Below are 27,971 nucleotides of genomic sequence, written 5' to 3'. Positions count from 1 at the left end.
GTTTTGTGATAACCTGCTCCTATTCGTAGAGGCCTCTTGCGCATGCTCCTTGGGTGCAATATGGAGAGGAGGTCTACACCGAGTCTTGATACTCTTTGCTCGACATGAGGATCCTTGTTGTGATTGGCTGAGTTCGAGGTCAAATGTAAACGTTACGAGCACATGACTGGTCGAGACCCAGGCTCCCTGATATATCCGTCAGGGCCATCTGATCTACCTCGTGCAACTCTTCGGCCCAGAATCTCCTTTTCGAGCTGTAAGAGTCTGGGGTACGTCCGTGTAATGTGCGATCCGCAACAGGCATCTGCTCCGATCACACCTCCTGACAAGGATGCATCCTTCTCCTACACTCTCTATTTCGACTACCGTCAATCAGCGCAGAAAACACCAGATGTCATTGCGCTCCGTTTCACATCCCTAGTTGCCCCTGCAGGTGTGTATCGGTCCTCAGCCTTCAAGACATGTGCGGTCATCGCAGCCCTGCAACGGTTTTAGCCGTCAATTTGGAGTCCTACAGAGTCAGCCTTGAGGTCATGGCCTCCACACCCATGGCGTTGTGTCTTGAGACCAGATGCGACTAGTCGAATTTGGCAACCTTATGTGTGAAGAGAACATTGATGGTGGGATGCCGAGTGCTCGAACGCAAGCACGCGCGCATTGCCAAAGGGTCATGTTGCGACTTCCACGGGCGTGGAAGACAGATGCAGTGTAACACAATCACCGTAGCCTACCCCGCAAAACACCATGGCCACGAGGCGGGAAAGCAGACGGTAAGTGCTTACACTGGACGCTAAGAGCAACGGCGATACTTACCACAAACGCTATCGACCTTCGGCGAGAAGCAGCTTGGAAAGGGTGTTATCACATGCCGCTGTTCTGTGTCGCTCGGTGGTTGGACAGTCCTTGACGGGAATTAAATGGTGTCGAGCCGACCCGGTGATATGTACCCATCCAGGTTAGTGCCTTGACCTCTCCAGCGATCTTGTACTCTCCTTCGATACTTCGTCCTTGCTTCCATAGTGCCTTCATTTTACTCAACGCACATACGCGCCTTGTACTAGACCGCGTCAGCTCAACCAAGAGAGGGATTGCCGACAATCACTTTGGAATGCCACAATGCGAAACGGAGTCGCGACTGCCAGAACACCAACCGAAGTTTGGCCTGGCGTATGACCATTCATTCAATGACCAGCCAGTGGAGTGGGCCTGCTGCTTCGACCAGTCATAAGAGCTTGCTGCACTCCCTGGAATGCTGGGCCGCTCAGGGCGCTCAAGGTGATGACCACTTTGTCTCTTGGGGGAGCAGGGGTTCACTTCATCACCTCCCACAACTTCTCTCTACTGGTGGGGCAAAGAAAAGTTGCTCGAGATAAATAGACTCCTTGCTCTTGCTGTAAATATGGTCCCCCACAAGCTCCTTCCCTACTCGCTCCGAGTATCTGAGCGTGGACTCTTCATCAATCAACAGTTCGCACAACACCTCCAGTATACGGTGTTCACAATCTCATGTATATCTTCTCAACTTTACTCTGCCTATGGGTAGCTGGCGCTCACAGTGCAGCCATATGTAGGTTACCAGAGGTAGCAGTCGTTGCATTGCATAGCTAATCGCCTCTCCTGACAGCGCAAAATCCTCGGGCGGCCGACCCTGCATCCACGGATTTCGAATCTGTCGTTCTCGACGGGAAACTGCAGCCGCGAGCAGCGGCTGATGGCTACTGGCTGAACGACCTGTCTGGCAAAGGCATTGCTCCTTTCAATCCTAACCCCGCTGGATACAAGGTTTTCCGAAACGTATTGGACTATGGGGCTAAGGGTAAGCTACTCGCTGTGCGGACTGAAGCCTGGCTGACTTTGCAAGGCGATGGTGTCACTGACGACTCGGACGCGATCAACCGTGCCATCAGTGACGGAAACCGCTGTGGCCCATGGGTATGCGATTCTTCGACCGACACTCCTGCTGTCGTATACATCCCTTCTGGAACATATCTCATCGCAAAGCCGATTATCTTCTACTACATGACCCAGCTTATTGGCAACCCTCAAAGCCTACCTACTCTTAAGGCTTCTGCCAACCTTGAAGCTTTAGCCTTGATCGATGCTAGCCCTTATAGCAACCAGAACGGTGAGCCGGGATGGACCTCCACGAACCTTTTCATGCGCCAAATCCGAAACTTGATCATTGACGGCACTGCGAGACCCCCGACCGCTGGCTTCCAAGCGATCCATTGGCCGGCTTCGCAGGCAACCACAATCCAGAACGTCAAGATTCGCATGACTCAAGCCTCCAACTCTGTCCATGCCGGTATCTTTGTGGAGAATGGTAAGTCTATCTTAAGACACATGTGAACTATGCTGACTCGAACAGGTTCTGGAGGCCATATGGCTGACCTTGATATCCAGGGTGGCCTGTACGGTATGAACATCGGTAACCAGCAATTCACCATGCGAAACGTCAAGATCTCCAAGGCTGTCACTGGTATCTCCCAAATTTGGAACTGGGGATGGTTGTACTCTGGTCTGACGATCAGCGACTGTGGCACCGCCTTCGCTATGACGAACGGTGCACAGAGCAACAAGCTTGAGGTCGGATCAGTTGTAATCATCGACAGCGAGATCACCAACTGCCCCACTTTCGTTGATCAAGCCTGGACCACGAGCACAAAACCCATCGGCGCTGGACAACTCACCCTGGAGAACATCAAGCTCAACAATGTACCAGTCGCAGTCAAAGGGCCTGGTGGCACCACAGTACTTGCTGGTGGATCCATCACCATTGGTACTTGGGGCCAAGGCAACAGATACACCCCTAGTGGGCCAGAGAAATTCCAGGGCCCTCTGACGGCAGCGGCGCGGCCTGCGGGTCTTGTAGAAAACGGCAAATATTACTCCAAATCAAAGCCTCAGTATGAGAGCTTGGGCGTGGGCAGTTTCATCAGCGCTCGTGGCGCTGGTGCAACAGGAAACGGCGACACTGACGACACTGTTGCAGTGCAGAACGCCATCAACCGAGCTATACGGGAGAACAAGGTTCTTTTCTTCGAACATGGCGTATATCGGGTCACCAACACACTCGACTTCCCTCCCGGACTTCGTGCGGTCGGAGAGACATTCTCAGCCATCATGGGCTCTGGTAGTGCGTTCTCAGACCAAAACAATCCCAGACCCGTGGTTCGAATTGGTAAAGCTGGAGAAAGCGGAAGTATCGAGTGGTCAGACATGCTTGTGCAAACCCAAGGAGGAACCGCCGGTGCCAAGCTTATTGAATACAACCTGAGGACCGCCCGTGGCTCAGGTATCTGGGATGTTCACACGCGCGTCGGAGGAGCGAAGGGTACAGGACATCAAGTCGCACAATGCCCTACCGGTTCCGTTAACCCCCAGTGCTTTGCTGCGCACACCAACGTCCATGTAACCAGCTCTGCTTCAGGAGCGTACTTTGAGGTAAGCCGGCATGTTCGATCTCTGCAGCGTTATTGCTAACATCCCTGATAGAACAACTGGTTCTGGACGGCAGATCACGACCTTGACGACTGGAACTCTACCCGCGTCTCCATCTTCACCGGACGTGGTCTCCTGGTGGAAGGCAGAGGCACTTGGCTATGGGCCAACGGCGTTGAGCACCACGCCTTATACCAGTACCAGTTCAGCAAAGCATCTGACATCTTTGCCGGCTTCATCCAAACCGAGACGCCCTACTACATGCCGAAACCAGACGCACTCAGTCAACCTTACGTTCGCCAAGCCGCCTACAACGACCCCGTCTACGCTGCGGGACAGAGCGCGTACGGCCTCCGCGTCGTGGACTCGAGCAACGTCCTCATCTACGGCGGCGGCCTCTATTCCTTCTTCACAAACTACGACGTATCGTGCAGCTCACCCGACGCGCCCAACGGCCGGCGAATCTGCCAGAACCGCATCCTGAGCATCGAGGGCGCCTCGAGCTTCCAAGCCTTTGCCCTCAGCGAAGTCGGCGTCGAGCAGATGCTGACCATCAACGGGCGCGACTACGCCACTTGGTCGGACAACTTGAGCGTCTACCCGAACACGATTGGGTACATCAAGTACAACATCTGAGGGTTAGGCATGGATCGCCGCTACTGCTATTTCTTTCGGTATATAGGTTGCATTGGCGGTGGAGTGTGCTTGCTCGGTGGGCAGGCTAGGATGGCTTAGTGAGTGGGTCGTATATAGTATGAATGTCATGGTGCATGTTCTCGAGTCGTGTCTTCATTCGGGGTATCTCTCGTGTCTCTATGCTCTACTTGAAACTCCGAGTATGCAACGCAAGGCAACGCAAGGCAATGCAAGGTTCTCCAACCGCTCGTATCCTGACTCATTGGGCTTCGGTCCGCTGGGGTGCCCAGCCCTTCAGCCACGCCCTTGCCTTGTCCAAGTCTCCGCCCTCTGCTTCAAGCGCAGCGACGCACCATTCCATGGCATAGCCTCCCTTCCCTTCCACGCCACTTTCAGCCGTCAGCATGTCCGCCAGCGTGCGGCGCTTCTGGCTCGCCTCGTCGACGCAGAAGTGCAGCGGCGTGGTATACCCCCTCCCGTCCATGCCCTCGAGGAACGGCTTAACCATGGGAATCGCCTCGCGCGTAGGCACCGACTGATCGGGCTGGCCGAGATTCTTCCTGCCAGCGCGACAGAAGGCGTTGCGGCACCACGGCTTGCCGCACCCGGTGAGCAGCTGGCTGAGGTAGCGTCGCTCGATGCGGCGACGTAGAGCTTTTCCCTCTGGATCGTGCAAGGAGACGTATAGCGGGCCAAAGCACACACTGCAGAGCCCGATTTCGTTGCCCGGTCCTTGGCCCTTGCGCGTGCCTGCACGCGTGTCACCGGTCTTGCTTGCGCCGTCCTGCGTGCGTCCGCAGTTCTCATTGCGGCATAGGCGCGGGGCGGGGCGAGAAAGGCGCTCGAGGTCGTGGTGGCGGAGATGCGTTTCCATGTCTCTAAAGCGAACGATCTTGTTGCATAGGTGACATTCTGTCGTGCGGCCGCCGTCGGCAAGTTCGTGCGGTGTGAGGCCTGAGAGGAGGAGTTCGGGGTTTGGAGGCTCGGTCGGGTCGCCTTCCTGCGGGACCTGGAGGTGGCAGAAACGGCAGAGGATGAGCTTGCCAGGGCAGGTGGTGGTTTTGTGGTGTGCGAGAGTGGGGAGAGAGGGGAAGTCGAGACCACAGGAGGTGCAGTTTTGGGCTGTGTGGTAGATGGCGTCGTGCTTCTGACGGCTAAGGGACGTGTTGCCGGTGAAGGTATCGTGGGGGCAATGCCAGTGGCCCTGGAATGCGGGAGAGCGCTTCTGAAAGACTTGCCCACATCCTTGCGGGCAGAGGATGTTGTTTCGCAAGCAGAAGTTCTCATGCAGAAAGAGCGAGGCCTTGGGCACCCATTGAGTGCAGTTTTTGCACTGCACTTCATCTGGGCCGTGTGCTGTTGAATTATTTGCATCTTCATCTGCTGCGACTTTCGACGTAGGGTCAAAGATTGAAACTCTCAAGTGGAATGGTTTTGGGGTGTTCGACGAGGACTCTGAGGGATATGCGCGTACGGAGATCCAAATAGCTTCTGCTCCGTCGAGCTCTGCGTTGGTGGGCTGTATTCGTATGCTTTTCGGATAGTGGCTCGATGTGTCGGCGAAAACATGCTCGTCTTCTCGGGGTCGGACACGCTGTTGTGCCGAGTGTGGGCTTACGTATAGGTCAAGCTCCTTATCATCGTCTACACCACTGAGGGTTATGTCGAGCCCTTGCGTTCTGTCCCACGAGCCCAGCTCAAAATCGACGTATTCGCCATCGAGGACCTGCCCATGCTTGCCTCTGAAGATATCGAGTGCGCCTCCCGTAGAACTGCCCTCGGTGGTCCCTGGGGCTTTCTGCCTCTTGGCGACAATACTCTTCAGCGTCTCTCGTGCTTGCTCTTCGTTCAAGGCCTCAATGTCGACCTCGAGATCTGTGTCGACCACGCATATGCCGTCGCCTTCTGGTTTGAAGCCATCAACGAGAAAGCGGTATTCTTCACGCTTGCCACCCAACCCTCGACCGCCGTATACAACAAGGACCTCGCGGTTGGTTAGGGTAGTGAAGTTGGAGCGCAGATGCTCTTCGAGAAGTGACTTCCAATCTTCGGGGTCGTAGCCAGCCTCGAGTGGGCGTAGCTTGACGAAGGTGCCTTTGGGGAGTTGCTTGGCATGTACTGTGATGTTGGTGGATGTGGCGGCATTGACAGCCTCGCGGTTGCCCATAGCCTCGTCGACGCCGTTTTGCGTGTTTGGACTTGCACCTCTCGAAGAATCGACGGAACCTGGCTCGATACCCAAGGCATCTCTTATGAAAGAGCTGAGGACAATCTCCCCTTCGTCGGCGGAGAACTCGCGTATGCCTGCGTGCACAGCGCGGCCATTGTCTGGGTTGACGAGTCGAAAGGTGAGCGGGTGCGGTAGCTGCTGGTGGCGGTCCTGAAAGTGGGCGCGGGCCTGGCGCTCGGCTGCGTGGGTGTATGGATTGAAAGGGTCGAAGGAAGTGATGTGGGGGCGGTTTGAATCGAAAGTGACGACGGGAGCTGCGGCAAGAAGCTGTTCCAGGGCGGACGGAGGCAGCAGGATCTTGTCGCCGGGCAGCTGGGTGGTGCGAGTGTTGTGGGCGAGGGTGTACTGCGCGGACCACTTGAGCTCTGCGGGCTCAGCATCTGCAGCATCTGTGGCCATGATGGGATCTGCCGGTGTAGGTGCATGCACGGAGTGTGTGCAGGGAAGGTGGACCTCACATCCGGGTCGTCCTGTTCAGTGTTGCGCGTCAAGGCAAATCTCGCTGACACACGATGCGGCTCTCCGTCTGGAAGATTCGAAGCAGCCTTCGTCTGGGGGGCCGTCGTCTGGACTCTGTCGTCAGGGGCTAGCCGAGCAGCACGCACGCGACGCGTCGACGAACACGAACATGAACGAACATGAACACGAACATGACATGAAAGCGAAAGCGAAAGCGGGAAAGCATGAAAGCATGAAAACAGGAAAGCGGGAAAGCAGGAAAGCATGCAAGCACGCAAGCACAAACGCTGCATTGCCATGGCATGTTTGAACCGCCAACAAACTGCAGCCAACTGATCTGGCAGGTCTCTACTATGTACGGCCGCGCTGACCGCCTCCATCACGCAATGTCGCCGTGATCATGGCCCGCCCTGTCTGATTCCATCTGATAATCGCGTCTGATAAACGTGCCGTCGCCGCCGATAGCTCCGCCCTGGCTGGCTTGCCCCAACAGCTCCTCCCCCAGATCTGTCCCACTGTTCTCATCGTTCTCACCGTTCTCACCGTTCCCACCGTTCCCACCGGCGCCGTCCTGCGGCCCGTCTTCCAGATGCCTTGACGGCCGTTGTTTGGGCCTGCCTCTGTACCTCCACGCCCAGGACTTTAACAATGCTTGGCCGTCGTGTTGAGCTCCAACCCGTGCTTCACCATGGACCCTGGTCTCGCAGAAAGCCATCTACTTGCAGACATGAATGGCTTGGCTGTGGCTTTGGCGCTACCGTGCTATGCTCCTGGCTGATCGTCATCAGGGAAGGGGACATCAAACGCCCTCAACACCACGTCCTGCAGGGCCGCACTGGTGGCACGTGTCGTCTGCCCTGCTGTCCCACCCTGTGCCTCGCGTGAATAAAAAGTTGGTGAGTACCCTCTCCTAGCCTCCAGCATACTCGTTCGTTGCTTGCATTTCTGTCCCAAGCTCCCTCCCAAGTCGCGACACCCCAAGTCGCGTCATCCCGAGTCGCGACACCTTACCACCATGGGTCCCTCCACTTCTTCCCATCATCTACCTACCTCCCTGGTCGACCTTCTCTCCAACTCCTTGATCTTGCACCAAACTGCGCCATACCTACCAGTCTCCTCACTTTTCGCTCTTGCATCGACTTCCAAAGCGCTGTACAACGTCATCTGCCAATCACCAGAAGCTTTTCGATACCTCGATCTGTCGCCCATCAAATCCGCACTCTTACCCTTTGATGGTCCGCTCGATGGCGGCGGCATCACTTGGCGCGCTGAGCGCATGGACGAGTCGCTGTCCGAAGATGACTTCTACTCGGGTCCCCTTCGCGGCATCGTCTACAGGCTTGAGAAGCAGCGCGTCCTACGCAACGTACACACGCTGGTCCTCGACGGCCTGAGCGTTACAGCCGAGTTCGTCAAGGAGCTCCTCACCCAAGACCGATACAATGTCAGACTGCTGTCGATTCGAGAAGTCAAGCACTTGAACGAGCGTAAGCTCCAGCAGTACCTCAGATACGCGGTCCGCCCCTCGAGGCCTGAAGGCACGCCTCGAGTCAAAGGCATCTACCTTTTTGGACCTCGCGATCGACACTACGAGACAGACGCACCGCGAGCGCCTTCTCCATCGGCCTCTCGAGGCGTCATGTCTTCACAAGGGGCTCAAATCGGCGCAGAGTGGAACCAAAAGTCATCGCATGCGCTCAACACTGCGCTGGCACGGACAGAAGACAGATGGTACCAGTCATCCGGCAAGATGATTGTGAAGCGCCCTTCCCCAGAGTGGGCTGAGGTCGTCCAGGCGTGCGAGGGCCTCATCTCCTTCGACGCTGTTCTTTGCCGAGGACCACGCCACGACCCTAGCAAAGCCCATGTCAGAGAAGGCGCTGCTAGCGGCATGCCACACCCAGCTTCCTTTCTCAGGCCTACCATTGCCACCGTCGCGCTGGGGCCAGATGGTTGCGAGACTTGTCACTCTGCTTCTGAAGGACCCGCGATATTCGGCAACTCGCCTGCATCTGCTTTCCCTCTTTTGAGCCCCATGCCGCTACACGGAAGCACACTGCGCGCGGCAAAGCTTCCACACACCATCGACGGATCAGGCCCTCCACCTTTGTACATGCGCTGCGAAGACTGCCTCAAGGGCCGCTGGTGCGAGAGGTGCCACAAGTGGTGGGACGAGGACTGCTATGCTGGATCAACGGTTGCCCAGCGAACCGAACTCCAACAGACCGAGCTTACCGAAAGCCTGCAAATCAACGGGACCACCTCCATGATTCCGAAGCAAACCATCAAGGTACATATGGGCCTTTGCGTAGATCAATGTCTAGTCGGTGAGATGATGGCCGGCGCAGGAAGCAACGGAATGTGGGGATGAAGGATGTACCTTGGCGCGCAAGGCAATGGCCCTTGCTAAGGCAATTACCACGCAGCTGGATCCGGACTCAGTGCCCCTGACTGAACTTGGAACCTGCTTTTGGATAATGACACCTTGGATCTGGCTTTGTCGCGCCAAGGTATGTGCTCGACTTGTTACTAGGAAACAGGCTGACATGAAGTTTTTCAGATTATTGGCGTTCGACGTGACTGCTTCGGCTGTGGCCATACAGTAAGTGCTGCTGATTGGTAATTTTGGACGCCGATTGACACGTTGCAGTGTATAAGCTGCAAGGAGCTATTTATTCGAAAGTGTAAGAAATGCCAGAATGAATACTGTCTCGAGGACAACGCTGCATCATCTGACACTATGGTGAGTAGACAAGGTCTTCCTCTTTGGCGAAGTCGTAGCCAGCTTGTACGTGCTAACATCCAAATAGTGTGACTGGTGCAACTTCACTTCCCGAAGGACTGTCGAGATGTACTAGAGACGGGCTACGTAGGTCTGGCTTTGATGCTGCCGCGTTTGTGTTGAGTTATGGTGACTTGCAAGTAAGAATGGTGTAAACTGATGATGATGATGATGATGATGATGATGACCTGATGACTGGCATTGATATCGATACCCCCCTCACTCTCAGTAAACTACGACTGCTCCTGATTGATGTGAACTTTCTGAACCACTTTCTACAGTTTCGACTGACTACTTTCATGACTTTAAGCAGAGTCGCATGACACATGTAGATCACAGCATGCCCGACAGCCGCCCCGAACGAAGGAGAATTCTTACAAGCCCTCAGAAGCAGCCTCATGTCCGAAGTCAGCAATATTCCCTTCGCATTACCTGTTTTCTGTCTATCATGGTTCATTGTGCGTCAAAAGAACGACATGTCCAATTCAAGGCACGTGATGTGCGGCGGACGAATCAGGTAGGAGCTTCCGGCCAACGATGACATGTGGCTGCCATTATCGAGCTTCAACAAACAACCACACAAGGAATTGCTTCTTCTCCTGCGTTCACGCACTCGCGGTTCACCTCGACTTTTGACTCGCTCTTTTCGCATTTCCCATCGCTCCCTTTGTTCAACTCCGGTGACGTCGCTCGGTCCCTCCACGTAACTCGTTCAATCCACGCGACAAGGCCAGGCTTCCACATCAGCAGCCTTCGGACACGTCTGCATATCCAGGATACACTCCACCACACCTTTCGATTGTCGGATTTGAACATATACATTACACGCAATGGCCTCATACGGTTACGGACAAAACCCTCAGTACGGCGGTGGGGGTGCGCAGAACCTCCAATTCTACTCCTCCTCGTTTTCGAATCAGCCAGTGTCTGGCCACTCGACGCCTTTCCAGGCCAACTATGGCGCACCCCAGGCTCAAACTTTCCCTACACAATATGGCCAGGGGTTCTCTGCGCCCGGCGTCAGCGGACAGATGGGCATGGGGGATTCAGGGCTGCGAACAGGATGGCTTGCTGCTTTTGGGGCAGAAGGCTACGAAGGAGAACCACCGCTGCTTGAAGAACTTGGGGTCAACTTCGGACACATTCAGATGAAGACACTGGCGGTGCTGAACCCTTTTCGACGTATCGAACCGCACATCATGGACGACAGCGACGTTGCGGGCCCCATTCTTTTCTTCTTCATCTTCGGCACATCTCTTCTGGTGAGTAGGACGGGTTTTACGTAAATGTAGAGGTTCTAACATGGTACAGCTCTCTGGAAAGCTCCACTTCGGTTACATCTACGGTATGTTTGTTGGCGCAAACTCATTGAGCGCTCCTAACATGCGATAGGATTGGGACTTGTGGGCACAATACTGCTCCATCAGATCATCTCACTCATGTCGCCGCCTATAAGCGCGGATGAGGCCGTTGCAGGACAGGACCACGACCGCCAACATGGCTCGCACCTCGGTTCTTCGTTGACATATCCTCGGTCAGCTTCGATCGTAGGCTACTGTCTGCTTCCGCTTGTTCTGGTTTCGACCCTGGGCATTGTTGTACCGCTGGACGGCCTTTTTGGCTACCTTGTCACAAGTCTGTCTATCATGTGGTGCTCATACTCTTCGAGCTCGATGTTTACCATCGCTGGTAAGTCTTGTCAACGTTGCGTCCTTTTACAAACCGCTTACTTGTGTAGGTCGCATGACTTCGATGAGGGGTCTCGTCGCGTATCCTATGGTACTGTTCTATGGCAGCTTTGGTATCATGGCTATTTTCAGCTCTCGGGGTACTGGCAAGCTGGGTCAAGTCGCTGGGGCAGCATGAAGGACTGAGAGGGATCAAAAAGCACATTTGGCACACAAGCAGCATGCAGAAACTGACGTACGATACCATGGCATAGACTATAAGAATTTACACAACAGTTTTGAACATTCACGCGTTGCGTTTAGTGCAGCCAATCAACGTGCAGCAGCTGACTAGTGAGTCGTGCGTGCATCATGGAATGACGACGAGGACCCTGCTCTTTCCGAGGCTGCGGCCAAATTCTTTCTCCCCCGAGATCTCCGCCACGCGCAGACCATCAGCATTTACCCTTCGTTGCCTCTTCTTCAGATCTTGATTCTTCCTCCATACAGTTCGTAATTATGGGTTGGTTCTGGGCAGACACTACGCCTTCCGCGCCTGCTGCGCCTGTTGCGCCGCACCCCATGCCCACAGGCAATGCAGAGCCTCCTGTATGTTTATCGCTTTTCCCGCCAGACGCCTCTAACAGATGGTAGCCACAGTGTCCCATGCACAAGAAAGCGACACCTCCTGCCAAAGCAGAAGTTCCCAAGGGCGCCTGCCCCTACGTACCTCCTGCGAACCCCGCTTCGACCCCCGAACCCAAGACCGGCCTTCTCGCGAAGCTGAACCCCCTCAACAACATGTTCTCCGAGCTCGACAACAAGAAAGCCGAAATCCAATCGCGCGACCTCCCCCTCTCCCGTGAGGCTTCTACGATCCCCAAGGGCGACGGCTCGCTCTGGGAGTACCCCTCGCCCCAGCAAATGTACAACGCCATGTTGCGCAAAGGCTACACCGACACCGACGTCACGGCTGTCGAGTCCATGGTCTCTGTGCACAACTTCCTGAACGAAGGCGCCTGGGCCGGGATTATGGGATGGGAGCGCCGGTTCTCGCGCGGCCTGAAAGAGGGCTATGAGATCTGCAAGAACGGCGAGCAGCTCGCCAATCTGAAGCTGGGCATACACGAAGACGCATTCGACACAACGACCTGGGACGTGCGAGACGTCCAACCCCCAAAACTGCTGCGCTTCACTGGCCGCCCGACAGAACGCACACCCAAGGCAACCATCGCGCAGTGGCTCGGGTGGCTGAACCCGGAGAAGTACGGGACAGCGCCCCCCTTTGACCGCCACGACTGGTTCATAGAGCGATGCAACGAGCAAGGCTGCAAAGAAGTGCGCTACGTCATCGACTACTACGAAGGCGAAGCCGTATCCGACGACGAGCCCGTCTTCCACCTCGACATCCGCCCGGCCGTCGACGGCCCCACGAGCGCCGCCGAGCGCCTGATCCGCTCGGGCACGGAGCTGTGGTGGCAGGCTTCGGGCGGGAGCGTCCGCATGCTGAGGAAGCTCGAGGAGGCTAAGAAGAAGAGGGAGGAGGAACTCGCTGCTACGCGGAGGCAGTACAACTAGCTTCTCCAAGACCGTCCGTGTACAAAAAGAACCGTACGGGAGAGAAGGAGAAGAAGAAGAAGAAGAAGAAGAAGAAGAAGAAGAAGAAGAAGAAGAGATAGACGATGTGATCAGGACATGATGATGGCGTGTACACAAGGAAGGCATTGCGCGGCGTTTCGATGGGGCCCTGTATGATTTGCATGTACATTGGCTTTTGTATCTTGACTGTGTTTTGTCTTCAGGTTTTTTGTTTTTTTTTCACCTGGCCTCGGTGTATTTCTATATTCATTTCAAGTCTCTACTCGTCCATTTGTAGACTTTTCCTTACTTTCAATCACAACACTTTCTCCTCCTCTACGATTAAAAGACTGCCGTGCAGACTCCAACGGATACACAACATGGCAACCTCAGCATGCATGGAGATGGCAGCGATTGAGAAGTTCGTGAATTAAAATTTGGGACCCTCGTAAGAGGGACCTTCGTTACAGCATGGCAAATCGATTATGACATGCCACCATGACTCGATACGTATATAACAGACACGTCAACTCCAGGAACGCCAGCTAGACAGTCCCAGGCTCGAGCCATGGACGAGCCTTGAGCATGACATGACGAAGGAAAAGGACAACAGACCCTTGAGAGTCGACATCGAGGGTCTGGGTAAGAAGCAAACAACGCCCGGGTATATAGATAATTCTGCCGACCTGCGCGACTGCTACAGCTCGCTAACAAACGCGTCATGGTCTGCGCCTATCACAAGGCAAGGCAAGGCAAGCAAGCAAGCAAGCAAGCGGGCGGTCAGTAGGTTACTCCTCGTCTGCCCTTCAATAAGCATTTGGGTCGGGGTAGTGGGGTGACTGCTCAGGCTGCTGACCTTGTGATGCATCCTCGGTCTTCTGACGCTTCTCTAAAGAGTACTCGTTTGCGTCAAACTGGCCCGAATGCTTGCCGGCGTTGGTTCCGTTCTGAGCAGCAGCAGCAGCTTGGGCAGCCATCTGCAGTTCACCAATCTGTCGCTCTGACAGTCCACCGTTGTTGCTAGAACCTGGGCTCTGCTGTTGTACTTGCTGCTGCTCAGGCTGCTGTTGATGCTGATGCTGTTGGATGTTCGGGTTCAGACTGGGTATCTCGCTGTGCGGTCGGTTGGATAGGTCGACGCCCGCCGGCGCAGGTGGCACTTCGCCTTGGGTCTCGAGCAGGCGCGACTGGAGGTTGATGATGTAGTCTCGCAGCTGGTAGTTCTCCGTCTGCAGGTTTTTGTACAGCTCACACAGCTGCTCGAACTCTTTGACTTGGTCTTTGAGCTGCTTGATGTACTCTTCTTTACGCTGACGGAAGGCGCGCTGGCAGGGTCAGCAGGGTCAGCGAGGGAACGGCGGCAGACATACTTGGGCAGCTCGATTCTGGGCAGCGCGCTTGCTAGTCGACAGCTCTCTCCGGCCCTTGCGCCCTTCGCCGTCGTCGCTAGGGTCGGCTTGGCTCATGTAATGCTGCGAGCCGGCAATGGCAGGGTCGATGTGCTGCTGAGGCCCGCCAGCGTGAGGTTGTTGTTGTTGTTGTTGTTGTTGTTGCTGTTGCTGGATAGGCGCAGGCGCACTGGGCTGTCCAGCACCGGCAGCAAGGAGATGTTCTCTTAAGCCTTCGTTGCAATACGCGTTAGTAGTCGACAGGAAGAAGTAAGCATGAGCACTAACTCATCTCGATGGTCGGCTTGCCATGGTCCTGAGCGGTTGGTTGCTGCATGGTGTAGCCAGTATCGCTGCGGACCGAGGGGTATATAGTTCGGCTCATTCAATTCACTTTGGGAGGTAACAAGTTGCTGATGGATGCAGTGGCGCTGGTTAAGGCAGCGGAGCTGTAGCTGTCCTCGGCGCGGCCCGGTACGAGCTGGCGTTGAGGATGGGTGTTGCTATGCAGCGCGTTTACTGTGACGTGCGGCGCGGTTGCTGGAAGTTGCGAATGCGCAAAACGACGTCGCGACTGCTCTGCGCGCGATTCATGATCAGCATGGCAGCTTTGCGTGCCGAGCACAGTGCGTCGAAGCGTGCGACAGCATTGCTGGTGTTGCGCGCATTGCGAGGCTCGGTGGACGGGTGCGGGCTGCTTACCTGTGGTGGAGGTGCTGACTGAAGATGGGTGCTGACTGAAGGTTTAGTCATGGGGGCAGGCGTTATCTTATAGGTACCGGCAGCCACTCCACTCTTTGACTCGGCCTCGGGAAACAAGTCACCACCACGCGAGCACTGATTGAACGGCGCAACCCTCTGCGATGCTGATGCAACGCCGCTACTGTCTGATGCTCATGCAATCGTCGCTGCGCACCTGCTGACTTGGGCAAGTCACATCGACACCCGGGACGCCGTTCGGTTATTCGCCTGCTAGGCTTACCAATGCTCTCTTTATTACGAGATACACCAGCCCTGTTCCGAAGATGCCGGCTAATGCTCCTTGTTGCAGAGCTCACGACTGTCTAGCTTACGGTTGTGCAAGTGCACACATCTCACGGTTTTCCATCGCTGTTGTAAGGACTGCTGAAATGCTCGCACGTCTCGTATGCAATCTCGCATCTTTCGCAATACCTGGTTACACATGCATTCTCGCTCTCACACATTGACTCTGAGAGCTCATTTGCGGGCTGCGGAGACTCCAGTAATCAGACCGATGCATGGTGTTGTATGAGCCAACCAAAGTGGCCCATGCTGATCGGCCGCTTGGACCGTCTTCGCTCCACCACCAGCCACCGGAGATGCATCTTGATTCTTGAACACAACACACATTCAATTCATTGAAGACACACGTGCAAAAACAATTCGCGACAGTGATCAGGTTACTCTGACTACACTGGGGCTGCTCGAAATCTGTCCTATTAAGCAGTGGCCGCCTTGCAATGAAGACGACCCCTAGCCGCCTTGTCAAAGCACTGCCGTAAGACTTCACTAAAAGCACACCACCATTGCTTAGTCATACCCATCGTTGTCTAACATGATCAGATCCTACAAGCCGCAGCTGACCCCAGCTATCTGCTGGGCTGCTCCAATCCAGTGCAGGCTGACTCCAGGCTGGTACAGTCTTGGATCATCGACCGGGCCTTTACGGTCCATTTCGACCTCCCGCGCTCTAGCCATGGCTGACAGCACTTCTGCACAACCCCCAGCAGCCCCCAGCACAATCTACTTCTCCGCAAACCAGCCCGCAGACCTGCCCGCCCGTGCCTCCAAGCTAATCCCCACCTGGGAGCTGACGCCCTCGCGCAAAGGTCTGCGACGAGACTTCCAGTTCAAGACCTTCGATCTCGCGTGGCAGTTCATGGACGCCGTGGCACAGGAATGCAAGGTCCAGCGGCACCACCCGGAGTGGTCGAATCTGTACAATCGCGTCACGGTGGAGTGGACGACGCACCGGCCCGAGGGGCTGAGCGTCAAGGATGTGGATATGGCCGAGTTCTGCGATAGGGTTGCGGGCGAGATTGGGTTGAAAGCCTGAGGGTGTTATCAAAGGACACGTTCTACGCATCTTCAGACTCGCACGCCCCATCTAACTCCACCATTCTCCGTTCAATCTGCAAACCTACACACTCGGATACGCGGATGGCCAACCGGACACGGATAAAGAGACAAAGAAAGCATGTCAAAGAAAGTAAGACGTGTGCAAGTGCATGCAAGTAAGTCTCTGAGTCATCCATACATCCATACATACACGCATATGTGTCATCGGATCCGGAAGACGACGGCAAGTTTCGTTTCATTGCGCTTTGCTTCGCCTAGAGTGGGGGTCTACCTGTCAGTCAAACATCGAGTATCAAGTATCGAGTATTACATATCGAGTATCGAGTATCGAGTACCTGCAAACTGCAAACCGTGCACAACAGAAACGCCAGACCAAAGACAGCAGGACAAAGTCCCACGATTCCCCCCCCCCCCCCCCCCAAAAAAAAAGAGAAAAGGCGGATAGAGTTCGTATTCATGACGACATTGAAACGACGGCTATCTCCTTTCCTATAGCTCAAAGACTACCCCAGTAGCAGTGTACCACGGTTGGGTTGGGTTGGAGAAGAAAAAAAAAAGCGCAGGCTACCAAGCAAACATGCACTTGTTATTCAACAGCCTGCTGCCCAGGATGTCGTACTCGTACTTGCTGATCCAGCTATCATTGCCATGGCTAGACAGCCGTCCAAACACGCTACCGCCCTTCCAGGCAATGACCTGGGGGTCGAGATCGCGGGGCGGGGGCGCGAGGAGGATTTCCTTGTTGTAGCCCGGACGCAGTTCGCGGAGGCGCTGCTCGACAAACTCGCGCAGGCCGGGCGTCTTGGATGCGCCGCCCACGAGCACGATGCCGCCGAAGAAGTCGCGCAGTTTGCGGTCGTCGCCGCGTGCGCCTTGTGCGAGAGACTCGAGGATCGCGTGGTCCAGCGGGATGATGGGTACGATCTTGTCGCGCTCTTCGGCGATCTTCACTTTCTCTAGGACGGGGTCGCGGAAGATGAGGCCGGCTGCGGGCGCATCTGTGTCACCCATGGGTGTGTCGCGGTCTGGGTTGGGTGTGCCTGTCCCCTCCGGGCCGGGGGAGCCTGCGACAGAGGAGCGAGGAGTGCCTTCGTTGTCGTTGAGGCAGCCGAGGAGGCTAAAGGGCGGAAGTTTTTGGGGGGTTGCAGCAATGGTGGGTTCTTGAGTGCCATTGATGGCTGCTGAGGCTGATCTACCAGCTGCAAGCTCGAGGACGACAAGTTGAGCTGCTGAGATGGGGTCATTGGGAGAACTGTCGTAGAGATCGACGGAGCGAGGAACGACTGTCCTGCGGCCCTCTAGCTTCCGCGAGTTGTCGAATATAGAAGGCTTCAAGAGGCCCTGATCAGGTTAGCACGCTATCACGGTAGTATTGGCTTATGTTTCTCACCATAACGGAGAGCATAGTCTCGTCATATGTCTTGAACATGTACTTTCGTGTGTCCTGGCCCGAAGCTCGTAGGTGGAAGTCCCATGTCTGCACTGTGACCGAGCCCTCGTCCATGGAACAAAACTTCTGCTTCAGCTCTTCGGCAAGTAGGAAGTCGTAGCGTCTCTTCAAGTTGATGTCGGAGTATGGGAAGTGGCCGTACAGCATCATCTTGATGAAGGTTTCTGTGATATCCGCCCCACCAATCTTCAGGTTGACGCGAGACTCCTCGACACAGAGACCCTCGTCGACGCAGCAGATGGACGTCTTCTGCGCGCCAATGTCGACTACACACATTGTGCCAGATCCGGCTCCAAACGAGTTGGACAAGCTCTCCTGTTGCAGACAGACTTTGCCAATGCCGAGGTCCCGTATCAGAATGTCGAGCATCATGGTCACGTAGGTGCGCTCATACAGATCCGGTATGATGAGTACGCACTTGTAGTTGACCAGGTCCTTCATCCTGGTGATGCCCAGCTGTTTCCTGAAGGCCTCTTCGTAGATCTTGGAGATGTCGTGGTAGATCTGGTTGCGGTCGACATACTCTCTTTCGTTGAAGGTGCCCTGCCGCAGCGGCCAGAACAGCTTGTAGCGTGGGTTCGAACGCTCGGGTATGCGTAGGGCTTCGTTGCCCGTGTAGAAGTGCGGTGCCTTGCCGGGGTTTTGTGGGATCTCGGTGAAGTCGATGCGGTTGATGTCGTTGTGCTCGGAGATGACGTCTGGAGGCGTGCGGCGGTTGTAGTTGGTGACGAGATCCTTTGAGTTGGGCAGCACTCTGCGCTTGTTGGAGCGCATTCTGGTGCGCAGCTCTGACGACATGGCCATGTACTGGTCGGCAAAGTCTTCGCCGAACCACTTCTCAGGGAGGGCGTCGGCGGGCACGGCGCCCTCGACCTTGATGCGCTTGGGGCTGGGTTCGCCGCCGTCCTCCTCGCACTCGCACTCGTGCCACCTGCGGGCAATGACCATGGGTATCGTCTTGGGGAGGGCATCGGAGCCGAGGCCTATGCGGAGGTTCTGGCTGCCGGGATGGATGACGATGAGCTTGGAGATGTCGGTCCTGGCAGCGTCCAGCGAGGCGTCGACCTCATCGGCGGCGTCGTCGGCGAGCGGAGTGGCGCCCTCTGCAGCTTGGGGCACGCCCAGGGCGCGGGCGCGGTCCTTGTCGCGGGCTTCTTGGACGAGGCGGGCGCGCTCTTCGTCCTTGGGGTAGCGCACGGCAAGGAACTGCTCGTCGCGCTTGAGGAACTCGGTGTAGTAGTTCTTCTGGTTGATCATGCCCACCTGGGGCCACGACGAGAGGTCCATGTTGTTGTCGGTCCGCTCGAGGCCTGCGCCATGCTGTCAGCACCTCCATGGCTAATGGCTAGCACCTCCACGGCAGCACGGCGTAACGCGGTCCTACCTTCCTGCCTCAGCTGCGCTCTGCCCGACTTCTTGCCCACCATCTTGTCTGTGCAGTCTGTGCCGTCTGTGTCGATTGTGTCGATTGTGTCGATTGTGTCGATTGTGTCGTCTGTGTCGTCTGTGTCGTCTGTGTCGTCTGTGCCTGTGCCTGTGCCTGTGCCTGTGCCTGTGCCTTCTGCGCCGAGCCGTACGTGGTTTCAATGCAATCCAGCTGTCGAGGGCGCGCCTTGCCGTCGCAGATGGAGCCTCACTTGTCTGGTGTTGGCGCTTGCTGGTGTCGAGCGTGGCCTGGCGAATGGACGAGGTCGAGTGGGACGATCGAGCCGCACAGGATGGCGTGTGGTAGACGGAGCTTGTTGCTAGACGAGCAGCCGCGACATGCTTCTGCTGAACGTGTTGCGCGCGCCATTGGTTCCTGATCTTCGGTTCCACCCGCCGCCAGCCAGCCAGCCTTGCCTTGCCTTGCCCTGGTTCACGCGGCCGGACCTCCTTCTCCACATCACACCTCATCAAACATGACTTCAAGCTGAAGAACGGACTACAGCCCCACACACACACTTTCAGCTATACACGCTAGAAAAAGGCACACCATCCAATATACATGGCCGCCAGGTTGACAGGATCCTTGGCCATGGCAATCAGTGCATCCACGTACCCCTCCACGCTCAGCGGCACCGACTCGCCCTTGAGGTACCCATTGACCTTTGTTCGCACGCTGTCCAGCACTTCCTGTGGCGTGTCCGGCACACCGGCAATCTTCTTCCTCCGCTTCCCACCCAGAAAGTCGGCCGTAGGATCGTGCACAAACGTTTCCAGGATCGTGATGAGCGTATCCTCATGCTGCCGCAGTAGACTGTAGACAAGCTCGGCTGCTTTGCGGAAGGGCCCTTCGACACCCTGTGGTCCCATTGCGTCCACCATGTTGTGAGTAAGCCGGAAGGGTACGAGCTCCGGCTTTTCGAAAGTGAGTCCCTTGTCGAATAGACAGTTGAAGTCGACGTGAAACGTTCCGCCGTCTCCTTGCTCCAACAAAACGTTCTCCCCGTGTCGGTCCCCCAGCCCGAGCACGTGGCCAACGATGCTCATCACCGCGCAAGATCGTGTGTACCGCAGTCGTGCAGATAACCAAGCTTCCGGTTCTGGAAATGTCTCGACAAACCACTCGTGGAGCACTGGCTGAAACTTGCCCAAAATCTTTTTGGTGAAGATAGGCACCTTGGACGGCGACGACGATGCCTCGTTTAGCAGCGTGCGTATTTCTGAGTAGTCAATGTGCACGTTATGCTGACGGTAGAACCTGATGATGATGTCGCGCATCGGCTTGAGACCCTCGACCCATTCAATGGCTCCGCACTCTTCATTGAGCGGCGTCACTGCATACGTCTTGATGTATAGCCGGCGCTTGCTAGATTCAATGTCCTTCTGAAGGGCGCGATTGATCATAGCGTTGAATTCCATGAGACGCTGGTCTTTCCGCAGATCATCCTTGGGTTTGCAGAGAAGGCCGTAGGACCGTCCATCTGAGCCTCGCACGTTGATCTTCCGAGGCCGCTGAAGCGAAGACAGCACCAAGACATCGTCCATAAACGCGTTGATGGTAACAGCGTCCTGCGGGAACGGGTTGTGGAGGCGTATCGTCTTGCTGTCGTTTCCAGACGGCAGATTGGGCAGCATGTTGGCTTCGATGGGCACGACCAACTGGCTGGGTGCAAGCTTGTGGCTGAATGCTAGATCTTTTGAAAGACTGACATGAGTGGCTCGTTGCTCCACTGGAGCATCGCAGGCTACCAGTAAAGCATCAGTCAAGCGTTGCCCCTGCACGATGACGTTCTTGAGGTCTAGAGAGCCGTTCTTGCGCTTCGATGTATCACGCAATTTTTGCAGCACAGCGGTGCCGCGAGCTCGACGGTCATCTTGAGTCGAGTGGAGTACCGCAAGTAGACTCCACAGCGTTTGCTGCGGGTACGCCGCTGCGACTCGAATGATGATGGACTGCAGCGCATCCCACACGTTCTTGTTTGGATGACTGATGCGCGTGATGATCTGCGGGAATGCAGTGTACCATGTGTAAGCTGGCATTCGTTCGCCGGCATACCGCTTGAGGTATTTGTTGATGTGATCCAAGTACGTGAGTCGGTGATCATGAAACTCCTTGTCTCGTGCTGACCGTGGCGTCACGTTCATCACCTCCGTCCCCAGGTCCAGCCAAAGCGTGAGGATCTTCGGCAGCGTCTGGTAATAGTACTTTGTGCCGTAGACTGTCGAGCGTACAAAATTTTCAATGACGAGCTTGATCAGACTTCCAGCCAGGTACTCTTGGCTCTGCTTCGTGACTGGCAGCTTTTTCTCGGATTCTAACAGCTTGAGGTAGTATCGTCCCAGGTAATAATGGCCCTTATCCCATTTAGGATATGACATGACGCCCGTTGCGTAGGCATCTTTCAGAGACCCAGACTTGGTTTGTCCAGCACGATCGAGCCATTTTGCGAGTAGTAGCTGAGCATGACATTTCACCTTACTCATATGGTCGCTTCCACGTCCATCGGTGGTTATAGATATGTTCATCGGCAGGCTGTCGCTGTTTTGGAAGGCGTTACTGTCAATAGCGCCTCGCAGGTTCTGGATGGCCTTTCGATGGTGACCTTCTTTCCACAAAAGCTTCGAGTATTCGATTTTGGATGCACCGTCTCCCAGCTGATCCGCGTGCAGGACCGAATTGAACGCGGTGGTCATGAACCCGCCCTTGCGAGCGAGTCGTCCTGTCGTAAGCCAGGCGGAAGCAATGTCCAGATCGCTAAAATCGATTCTATCCCGTTTAGCACAGTTTAACAAATCGAATCGCCGGTTTACTTACTTGGAAACCAGCATGGTTGCACGACGGATGCCAAGAAGGTACTGCTTGTCTGAAGTGTAGGCGCCAATGACATCCAGTCGACGATCTAGGTTCTCAAGGATGATTTCGCGTTCCGATGTGGCAGGCGTACCAACACCGCTGATTGCTTCGATTTCATACAGAGCATGCAGTTTGACCAACGTGTCGTGACATGCTTGCAGCGAGTTAGTGTTTGAGGGAGAAAGACCCTTGGCCAGGCTTCCACGAAGAGCAGCAGTGATGATCTTGAATTCTGCTTCGTCCTTTCGATACAGAGCAAGTAATGCTCTCCCGACACCGACATTAAAATCTGTTGCCGCACCATTGAAATGGTCAGCCGATGCACCGAGAATTCTTTCGAGCTGGGTCCATTTGCCAGCCGACCAGGCTGCCTCAGCAGCAAACGGAAGCGTGCTGATTGAAAAAGAGTTCGATGCATGGAAACCGTCCACATAGTTGAGGATAGCATCTAGAAAGACTTAGTCTCGGCAGGATAGATGCGGTGCAAGTCAACTTACCATATTGACCGGACTCCTTCAAGCAGGTCAAAAGATTGACTTGAGTTTCCAGGTCATCCGGCTTCTCAGCCAATGCAATCTCATACCAGCTTTGAGCTGCAGTCCATCGACCAGCCTTGCGATCTTCCATGATTTGTTGCTCGGGATTCAGTACTCTCAGGTGAGCTGTAATACCCTCGATGCTGTCTGGCTCATCTATTTGCGCGTATATTGATTGCAGGTGTTGCAACAGATCATCTCTCTCGAATGGCTGATTGGTCACGGTCTTGAGTTGCTGCTGCTGACGGTAATACTGCTCCCAGTGGAAGAGAGCGCGAGCGTAGGAGCCACACTCGACCGCACGTCTGGAAATCACCTCAGCCGGGATGAGCTGGAGAATCCCCTCTACACGACTGATTTGCTTGATAGCATTCATCTCCTCTTCCTCTGAGACGCCTCGACCAGTCTTACCCGCCATGATCCTAGCGTCGGCAACAGACTTCTTCTTCTCCTGTAACCATAGTGAAAGATAGTCCAGTGTTTGAAAGACGTTCTACGTGATGTGATTAGCGCGTCAACAGTTATGGAGTTGGCGGTCTTACCTCACTACATTGTTTGATCAGCACAACATCAGTCTGATCCGCAGTATGGATCTCGTTTTGCAGCACTGTGAGTAGCTCCTTCCCTACGTTTACCATATTTGGCTCGTTGTCGGAAACGATGACGTTTAGGGCGGCGAAAGGAAGAATAAACGTCGCTATTGACAGATCGAAACCTCTAATGACTCTAGCCAGGACAGGGAAGACCATCTCGACGTTGACGCCCTGCCCCTTCTGCAGCAGATCGTACACGAATGTCTGTAGCCACGTTCCGTGACTGATCTTGCCGTTAAAGATGGGATAAGCTGGAGACTTGTAATGCAGGGCTGGATTTCGGTTGACTGAGTATCTCGAGTTTAGGAAGGGGGTCAAGACGTTCCTCACAGGCTCGGGGATATCGTTCCATCGCTGAGCTTCCGTGCCAGCCTGTGAAGAGCGAGGCTTAGCTACCGCTAGCGCGCTGAAGCCACAATGTTTGAGCATCTCCTGCATAACATAGGCGATCCACCCTTGGGAAGTGGCATTGGTAGTGGAGAGGAAGACCTTTACAAGGACTTGCTCCAACAGAAGAGCTACAAAGTCAATGTCTTCGTCTCTTCGTGAGAAGTTTGACAACATTAGAACACGCTTCTTCTCGCGCACTGTCTCTATTCGGTACGGATCGAGACCTCCAATTATGCCCAGACATTGTGCGCATAACGTGGTGATATCCGGATGATCTTCCGAAAATCGTACGCTGGCGTCAAGAAGTGATCTAGTAAGCGCTGCCAGTACGGGCAGTGGTTTCTGACCCACGATCGCCTGATGCAGATGCTTTTGGTTCGCGTCGAGATAGGGTCCAAGCTCTCGAAGGGCTTGACGTACAACCACAGAGTTCTGATCTTTGCATCGGTTGCCAAAGGCCTGAAAGATCCTGACGGTGTCCACGTGCGACTTGAAACGTACCAACTCAGCTTCAGTCTTCGACATCATAGGAATGGTTGCCAGCGACGGGAGGTACTCGATCCGTGATCGTAGTTGCGTATCGTACTCTTGCGTCAGGTCTACAACAGTCTTGTTTGCTAAGAGTTGCGTCTCTTCTGAGAAGATTGCCCAGTGCTGTAAGATAAGAGCAAAAGTCTGGTCAACCACAAGCATCGTATCGTCTGCATCAAGGGCATTGAGGAAGGCGGACCATACTAGGAAGGCGTCATCGCAAAGATCTGGGTCTGCCATTGCAGACTGCAAGCATGCACGGATCTAAACCAATTAGCAATGACTCACGTAGAGTACTTCAAAGCAGCTCACCTGTGGCAATGCCCCATTTACACTGTAACGCGCAAGGCTGATGAAGTCTCCGATGGCTGCTATGCATCTTTTGCGCTCAGGCAATGGATGTGGCAGAGTCTTACCCTGCGTGAGTGGGCTCTCCACAATGTCCGAAAAGTACGCGATGATACCGAGAATGTGTGTCTCGCAAAACTCGTCCAAATTCTTGGTTTTGGACGAAGATCTACGCTGCGCATTCTTGGTATCGGCAAGTCGCGCAAGCGTGCTGAATGCGCGATGATACTACATATATCAGTTAAATTTTCGGTCGAATAAGCCGCTTTTGACGTACAGGGGCTTTCTTTGACTCATCTCGTTCTGCAGATAGCATGAGAATCTCAATAGCAACGCCTGTGATGTCTAGCGCAATCAGGGCTTCGAGCTTGTTATTGCTACCTTCCCGTATAGCTGGCTCAATTGCGGCCAGTGTCTCCATAGCATGAGATTCGACATCTGGTACTGACTGCGAAAGCAACAAAGCTAGAATCTTCGCGAGGTTGTTGCGTGGTTGGGTCAGTACTTCTGCTACCGAGACCTTGCGAGCCTGTGCGATCTTTTCGACAACGTCCCTCCTCTTTGTCAATACCAGATGTGGCAAGGTATATGCCTGGGTCAACACAAGTAGTTGCCGAACAGTTTGCTCCGTGAGGTCAGCGAGCTGCTGTGCCTTTTGAGGTTTGTTGACGATATCCTTGATAACAGAGAAAGCAAGTATTCTCCAGTACGGTCTAAACAAAGCCTCGGGTTCGTGAGGCTCGGCTAGAGCGTCAAGCTAAAACTGTTAGCACGAGTGTGTGGGTTCACAATGACGGGCTCTCACCTCTCTATACGCCATGCCGCATATAAGGGCATTTGGATGGCCAAGGTATTCGACTAAGCGATGTAAGATGATAGGAAGCTCCAGTTCACCGCACACCCTTCGAGAGGTCAGCCTGTTCACCCAACCCAGGTTGTACTACTTACCGAGCCACCTGACCATATGCTAAAATCAAGGTCTCTTGGTCAGCGAGCACTCCGCGTTTCGCAAGTGCATCGAAGAATTCAACGACCGAGGTTCGATTCTTCTGACATACGCGGCTATTGATGTCGCTTCTCAGAAAAACCATAAGGGCATGCCTGTTTCGTCATTAGTTGTCTAGCATTGTGCAGAGTATGGCGTACTTACGTAGCCGCGATTTTGAGCTCTCTCAAAGATCTGCTCAGGGACGCAAGGAGCCATTGTCCCAATTCACACGCGTCCAGATTCAAGTAGTCAGAGTCAGAAATGTGGTTGAACAGGCGTCCTATGGTAATGGCCATCAGCACTCGAGGCTTTGTCGACTTCTGAAATTTGGGTTCTTTTGTCATCGCGAGTAGTGCGGCAATGATTTCTTTCCAATCTTCGCCACATCCATTCCTATCCCAGTACATTTTCTGACTCCGATCTTTGATGTTCGGTCCAAGATCACAAAGAGTGCAATTGAGCTGCTGCCAGTGTTCCGAGACACTGTTGTTGATCTCCAGACATCTCGAGCCTGCGCAAGCAATCTTCCCCAAAGCGGAGAGCATTTGTTCTTGTACAGCCTCATTCTGCTTCGGATTGGCAGGCAGAGCTGAGTACTTTGCCCTAGTGATGTAAGCATTGTTCCAACAGAGACGCGTACAAAACATACTGGACGATGTTGTGGAGATTGGAAAGATTCAGTATTGGAGACTCTTGTGAACTGCCGTTGAGTAACATCGTGAGCTGGTGATAAGCAGACGTATTCACGTCTTTCGACGACTGATGCAAGATTTTGCGTCGCTTTGCTGGCCTCTCATCGTCTAAGTGCATACTTTGAAACACCTGGACACATTTTGTTGCGTCTTCAGCTAGCTGGGCGGTCGTGAAGCTTGCGGCACCTTCAGAGCACAGCTCTTCACGCAGAGTCTCGACTTTCTCAGGCCATGTACCCTTTGATGTCCAAAGACACAGCGCTAACTAACCTCCGTTAGCGGCATAGAGGGTATAGTTATGTGTCGTGTTTACCTGTAAATCCTTCTGTAGGCCGGAAAATACTTCTGTATTTTCGCAGATTCTTCCCGCAGCCTGCTTCAACAATTCTGTATCATGTACGTGCGAAGGGTGACGTCGCCGATCGAGCACCCTACCCTGCTCCGTCTCCACATATGCAACATGACAGAGGCGAGTCAGCATACGCGCAAGCTGGATTTGATTGCCATCTGATAACGACGAAGTAGCGAGGTTCTCGACCAGACGAAGCACACTACCGACAGAAGCTGATGCAGCCTTGATCGAACTTGCGAAACGATTTCTCGGCTCGGAACTAGGAATTGCAAGTGTGTCCACCAACTGCATGTATAACGTGACTATCTCGTTGTGTAGCGGGCGCTTCTCAGAATCGGCGGTCCATCTCCTAAAGTAATGCCATAGTTCTTCGCAAGTATCCAGGATCCAAGGGTATATTTGCTCAAAGAGAGCCAATCCTGTATGCTTTCGTGTTTTGGGCCGCGTCGAGGCGCACAGTGCCATGAGAAGATTTAGGCCAACATAAATGGCTGCGGTTGGCGAAGTGAAAGTTCTTTGCAAACTATGGGGCACCGCAACAAACTGCTTGCTTTCTGGCCAGAACTCGTTAAGACTGCTTGAGGATGGTATCGCTGTGAGGAACGGCGTGCTTCGTGATGACACAGGGTCGTTCGCCGCTTTCAGTTCACCTCGAATGTCTTCATGTAGATCAGTGACATGCATATCCGGCACAGACAGGGTGCTTACAAACAACGCATGACTTATACAGTTGCATCGTGGCGACAGCCTGACGTGAATATGCTGATGTTTGAGCGAGTACGCTGAGACAAAAGCTGAGCAAATCTTGAACATGCCAATGAATTGGTCCGAGGGTTGCGTGGGTCAAGAGACCAAGAAGCTTTGGAAATAGCCAAATAATGACAGGCGGTTGAGGGCTTCCATCATCTTCGCTGTCCTTTGCACTGAGAAGCAAATGCGGCTTCTGACGTAGCAGATAAATTATCGCAGCGACACTGCGGATACCCTGTTCTCGTTGCTGGTCTTGCGCAAAAGGATCATCTTTGAACAAGCCTTCTAGGCCTGCCTCCACAACAACGCAGATAAATGCAATGAGTTGAGTATCCGGTTCATCTGTATTCGGATGCTGGAGAAATTCCTTGAGAAGCTCTCCAAATGTGACTTTTGCGGCTGCGTCTTGTCTCGAGTTGACATTTGCTGCGTTGTGCACAATCTGGGCTGCAATGGTTGATGGGGGTGGATGCCCATTCGAGTTGCCGTTAGTAAGAGCATTCGTTGTAAGTGGCGCTGCCCTGGGTGGAGCCAGACCCACGCCTTTGCGGGCCATTTCGACGTTTATCTTTGGGTCATGTCGAAGGAACGAAAGTGTGTGAGCGTCCAAGTAAGAAGTGGGGCTATCGAAGGAGTTGGGGCGTGAATGAGACGTGGAAGGAACTCTATCCTTCGATTCCTCAGCCGAGAAGTCAGTCTCCTGCAAAGTCGCGAGCCTAGGGCTGATCAGTGGGTATCTGGAGCAGAAGACGCAAGGAAGTTGAGTGTTGATGACTGCTGT

The 27,971-nt window shown here is 54.3% G+C and overlaps 9 protein-coding genes across 10 annotated transcripts, besides 14 other annotated features; 5 read left to right on the top strand and 4 right to left on the bottom strand.

The window, feature by feature from the left end:
* Window positions 1–1,506: 1,506 nt before the first annotated feature.
* On the top strand, window positions 1,507–4,077 carry EKO05_0004843 (Glucan 1,3-beta-glucosidase; the record flags this gene model as incomplete). Its single annotated transcript, XM_059636475.1, has 5 exons — window positions 1,507–1,567; window positions 1,625–1,816; window positions 1,862–2,323; window positions 2,369–3,444; window positions 3,496–4,077. The coding sequence occupies 5 exons, from the start codon at window positions 1,507–1,509 to the stop codon at window positions 4,075–4,077; spliced, it is 2,373 nt and encodes a 790-aa protein (XP_059492458.1).
* Window positions 4,078–4,281: 204 nt separating this feature from the next.
* Window positions 4,282–4,312: a tandem repeat.
* Window positions 4,313–4,336: 24 nt separating this feature from the next.
* On the bottom strand, window positions 4,337–6,706 carry EKO05_0004842 (uncharacterized protein; the record flags this gene model as incomplete). Its single annotated transcript, XM_038945669.1, has 1 exon — window positions 4,337–6,706. One exon carries the CDS (start codon window positions 6,704–6,706, stop codon window positions 4,337–4,339), a length of 2,370 nt encoding a protein of 789 aa, XP_038799389.1.
* A 199-nt stretch (window positions 6,707–6,905) lies between these two features.
* Window positions 6,906–6,979: a tandem repeat.
* Window positions 6,980–7,283: 304 nt separating this feature from the next.
* Window positions 7,284–7,329: a tandem repeat.
* A 452-nt stretch (window positions 7,330–7,781) lies between these two features.
* Window positions 7,782–9,624, top strand: EKO05_0004841 (uncharacterized protein; the record flags this gene model as incomplete). The annotated part of the gene is made up of 4 exons (XM_059636474.1): window positions 7,782–9,056; window positions 9,327–9,368; window positions 9,417–9,509; window positions 9,577–9,624. 4 exons carry the CDS (start codon window positions 7,782–7,784, stop codon window positions 9,622–9,624), a joined length of 1,458 nt encoding a protein of 485 aa, XP_059492457.1.
* Window positions 9,625–9,705: 81 nt separating this feature from the next.
* Window positions 9,706–9,735: a tandem repeat.
* Window positions 9,736–10,378: 643 nt separating this feature from the next.
* Window positions 10,379–11,414, top strand: EKO05_0004840 (uncharacterized protein; the record flags this gene model as incomplete). The annotated part of the gene is made up of 4 exons (XM_038939380.1): window positions 10,379–10,810; window positions 10,860–10,893; window positions 10,941–11,237; window positions 11,287–11,414. The coding sequence occupies 4 exons, from the start codon at window positions 10,379–10,381 to the stop codon at window positions 11,412–11,414; spliced, it is 891 nt and encodes a 296-aa protein (XP_038799387.1).
* Window positions 11,415–11,734: 320 nt separating this feature from the next.
* On the top strand, window positions 11,735–12,793 carry EKO05_0004839 (Holocytochrome-c synthase; the record flags this gene model as incomplete). The annotated part of the gene is made up of 2 exons (XM_059636473.1): window positions 11,735–11,824; window positions 11,870–12,793. 2 exons carry the CDS (start codon window positions 11,735–11,737, stop codon window positions 12,791–12,793), a joined length of 1,014 nt encoding a protein of 337 aa, XP_059492456.1.
* Window positions 12,794–12,835: 42 nt separating this feature from the next.
* Window positions 12,836–12,889: a tandem repeat.
* A 642-nt stretch (window positions 12,890–13,531) lies between these two features.
* Window positions 13,532–13,567: a tandem repeat.
* A 32-nt stretch (window positions 13,568–13,599) lies between these two features.
* Window positions 13,600–14,566, bottom strand: EKO05_0004838 (uncharacterized protein; the record flags this gene model as incomplete). The annotated part of the gene is made up of 3 exons (XM_038939247.2): window positions 13,600–14,118; window positions 14,164–14,414; window positions 14,470–14,566. 3 exons carry the CDS (start codon window positions 14,564–14,566, stop codon window positions 13,600–13,602), a joined length of 867 nt encoding a protein of 288 aa, XP_038799385.2.
* Window positions 13,825–13,878: a tandem repeat.
* Window positions 14,319–14,352: a tandem repeat.
* Window positions 14,567–15,662: 1,096 nt separating the features above from the next.
* Window positions 15,663–16,258, top strand: EKO05_0004837 (4a-hydroxytetrahydrobiopterin dehydratase; the record flags this gene model as incomplete). The annotated part of the gene is made up of 2 exons (XM_038939386.1): window positions 15,663–15,700; window positions 15,766–16,258. 2 exons carry the CDS (start codon window positions 15,663–15,665, stop codon window positions 16,256–16,258), a joined length of 531 nt encoding a protein of 176 aa, XP_038799384.1.
* A 192-nt stretch (window positions 16,259–16,450) lies between these two features.
* Window positions 16,451–16,478: a tandem repeat.
* An 87-nt stretch (window positions 16,479–16,565) lies between these two features.
* Window positions 16,566–16,615: a tandem repeat.
* Window positions 16,616–16,683: 68 nt separating this feature from the next.
* Window positions 16,684–16,701: a tandem repeat.
* Window positions 16,702–16,845: 144 nt separating this feature from the next.
* Window positions 16,846–19,158, bottom strand: EKO05_0004836 (actin-like protein arp8; the record flags this gene model as incomplete). The annotated part of the gene is made up of 3 exons (XM_059636472.1): window positions 16,846–17,622; window positions 17,672–19,041; window positions 19,116–19,158. 3 exons carry the CDS (start codon window positions 19,156–19,158, stop codon window positions 16,846–16,848), a joined length of 2,190 nt encoding a protein of 729 aa, XP_059492455.1.
* Window positions 19,159–19,161: 3 nt separating this feature from the next.
* Window positions 19,162–19,258: a tandem repeat.
* Window positions 19,259–19,291: a tandem repeat.
* Window positions 19,292–19,545: 254 nt separating this feature from the next.
* Window positions 19,546–19,569: a tandem repeat.
* Window positions 19,570–19,690: 121 nt separating this feature from the next.
* Window positions 19,691–27,746, bottom strand: EKO05_0004835 (Non-specific serine/threonine protein kinase; the record flags this gene model as incomplete). Of its 2 annotated transcripts, XM_038939155.2 has the most annotated exons (12): window positions 19,691–21,923; window positions 21,972–22,458; window positions 22,508–23,039; window positions 23,089–24,324; window positions 24,373–24,636; window positions 24,686–25,165; window positions 25,214–25,310; window positions 25,357–25,509; window positions 25,559–25,999; window positions 26,046–26,353; window positions 26,402–27,099; window positions 27,149–27,746. In XM_038939155.2, 12 exons carry the CDS (start codon window positions 27,744–27,746, stop codon window positions 19,691–19,693), a joined length of 7,527 nt encoding a protein of 2,508 aa, XP_038799383.2. The 2 variants fall into 2 exon arrangements, with proteins under 2 accessions (XP_038799383.2, XP_059492454.1); XM_059636471.1 differs by having other exon boundaries at window positions 26,402–27,746.
* Between the last annotated feature and the right edge of the window lie 225 nt (window positions 27,747–27,971).

Source organism: Ascochyta rabiei, chromosome 7 (genome assembly GCF_004011695.2).
Source record: "Ascochyta rabiei chromosome 7, complete sequence".
Lineage (NCBI taxonomy): Eukaryota > Fungi > Ascomycota > Dothideomycetes > Pleosporales > Didymellaceae > Ascochyta > Ascochyta rabiei.
This window is presented reverse-complemented; position numbering and strand designations above follow the sequence as displayed.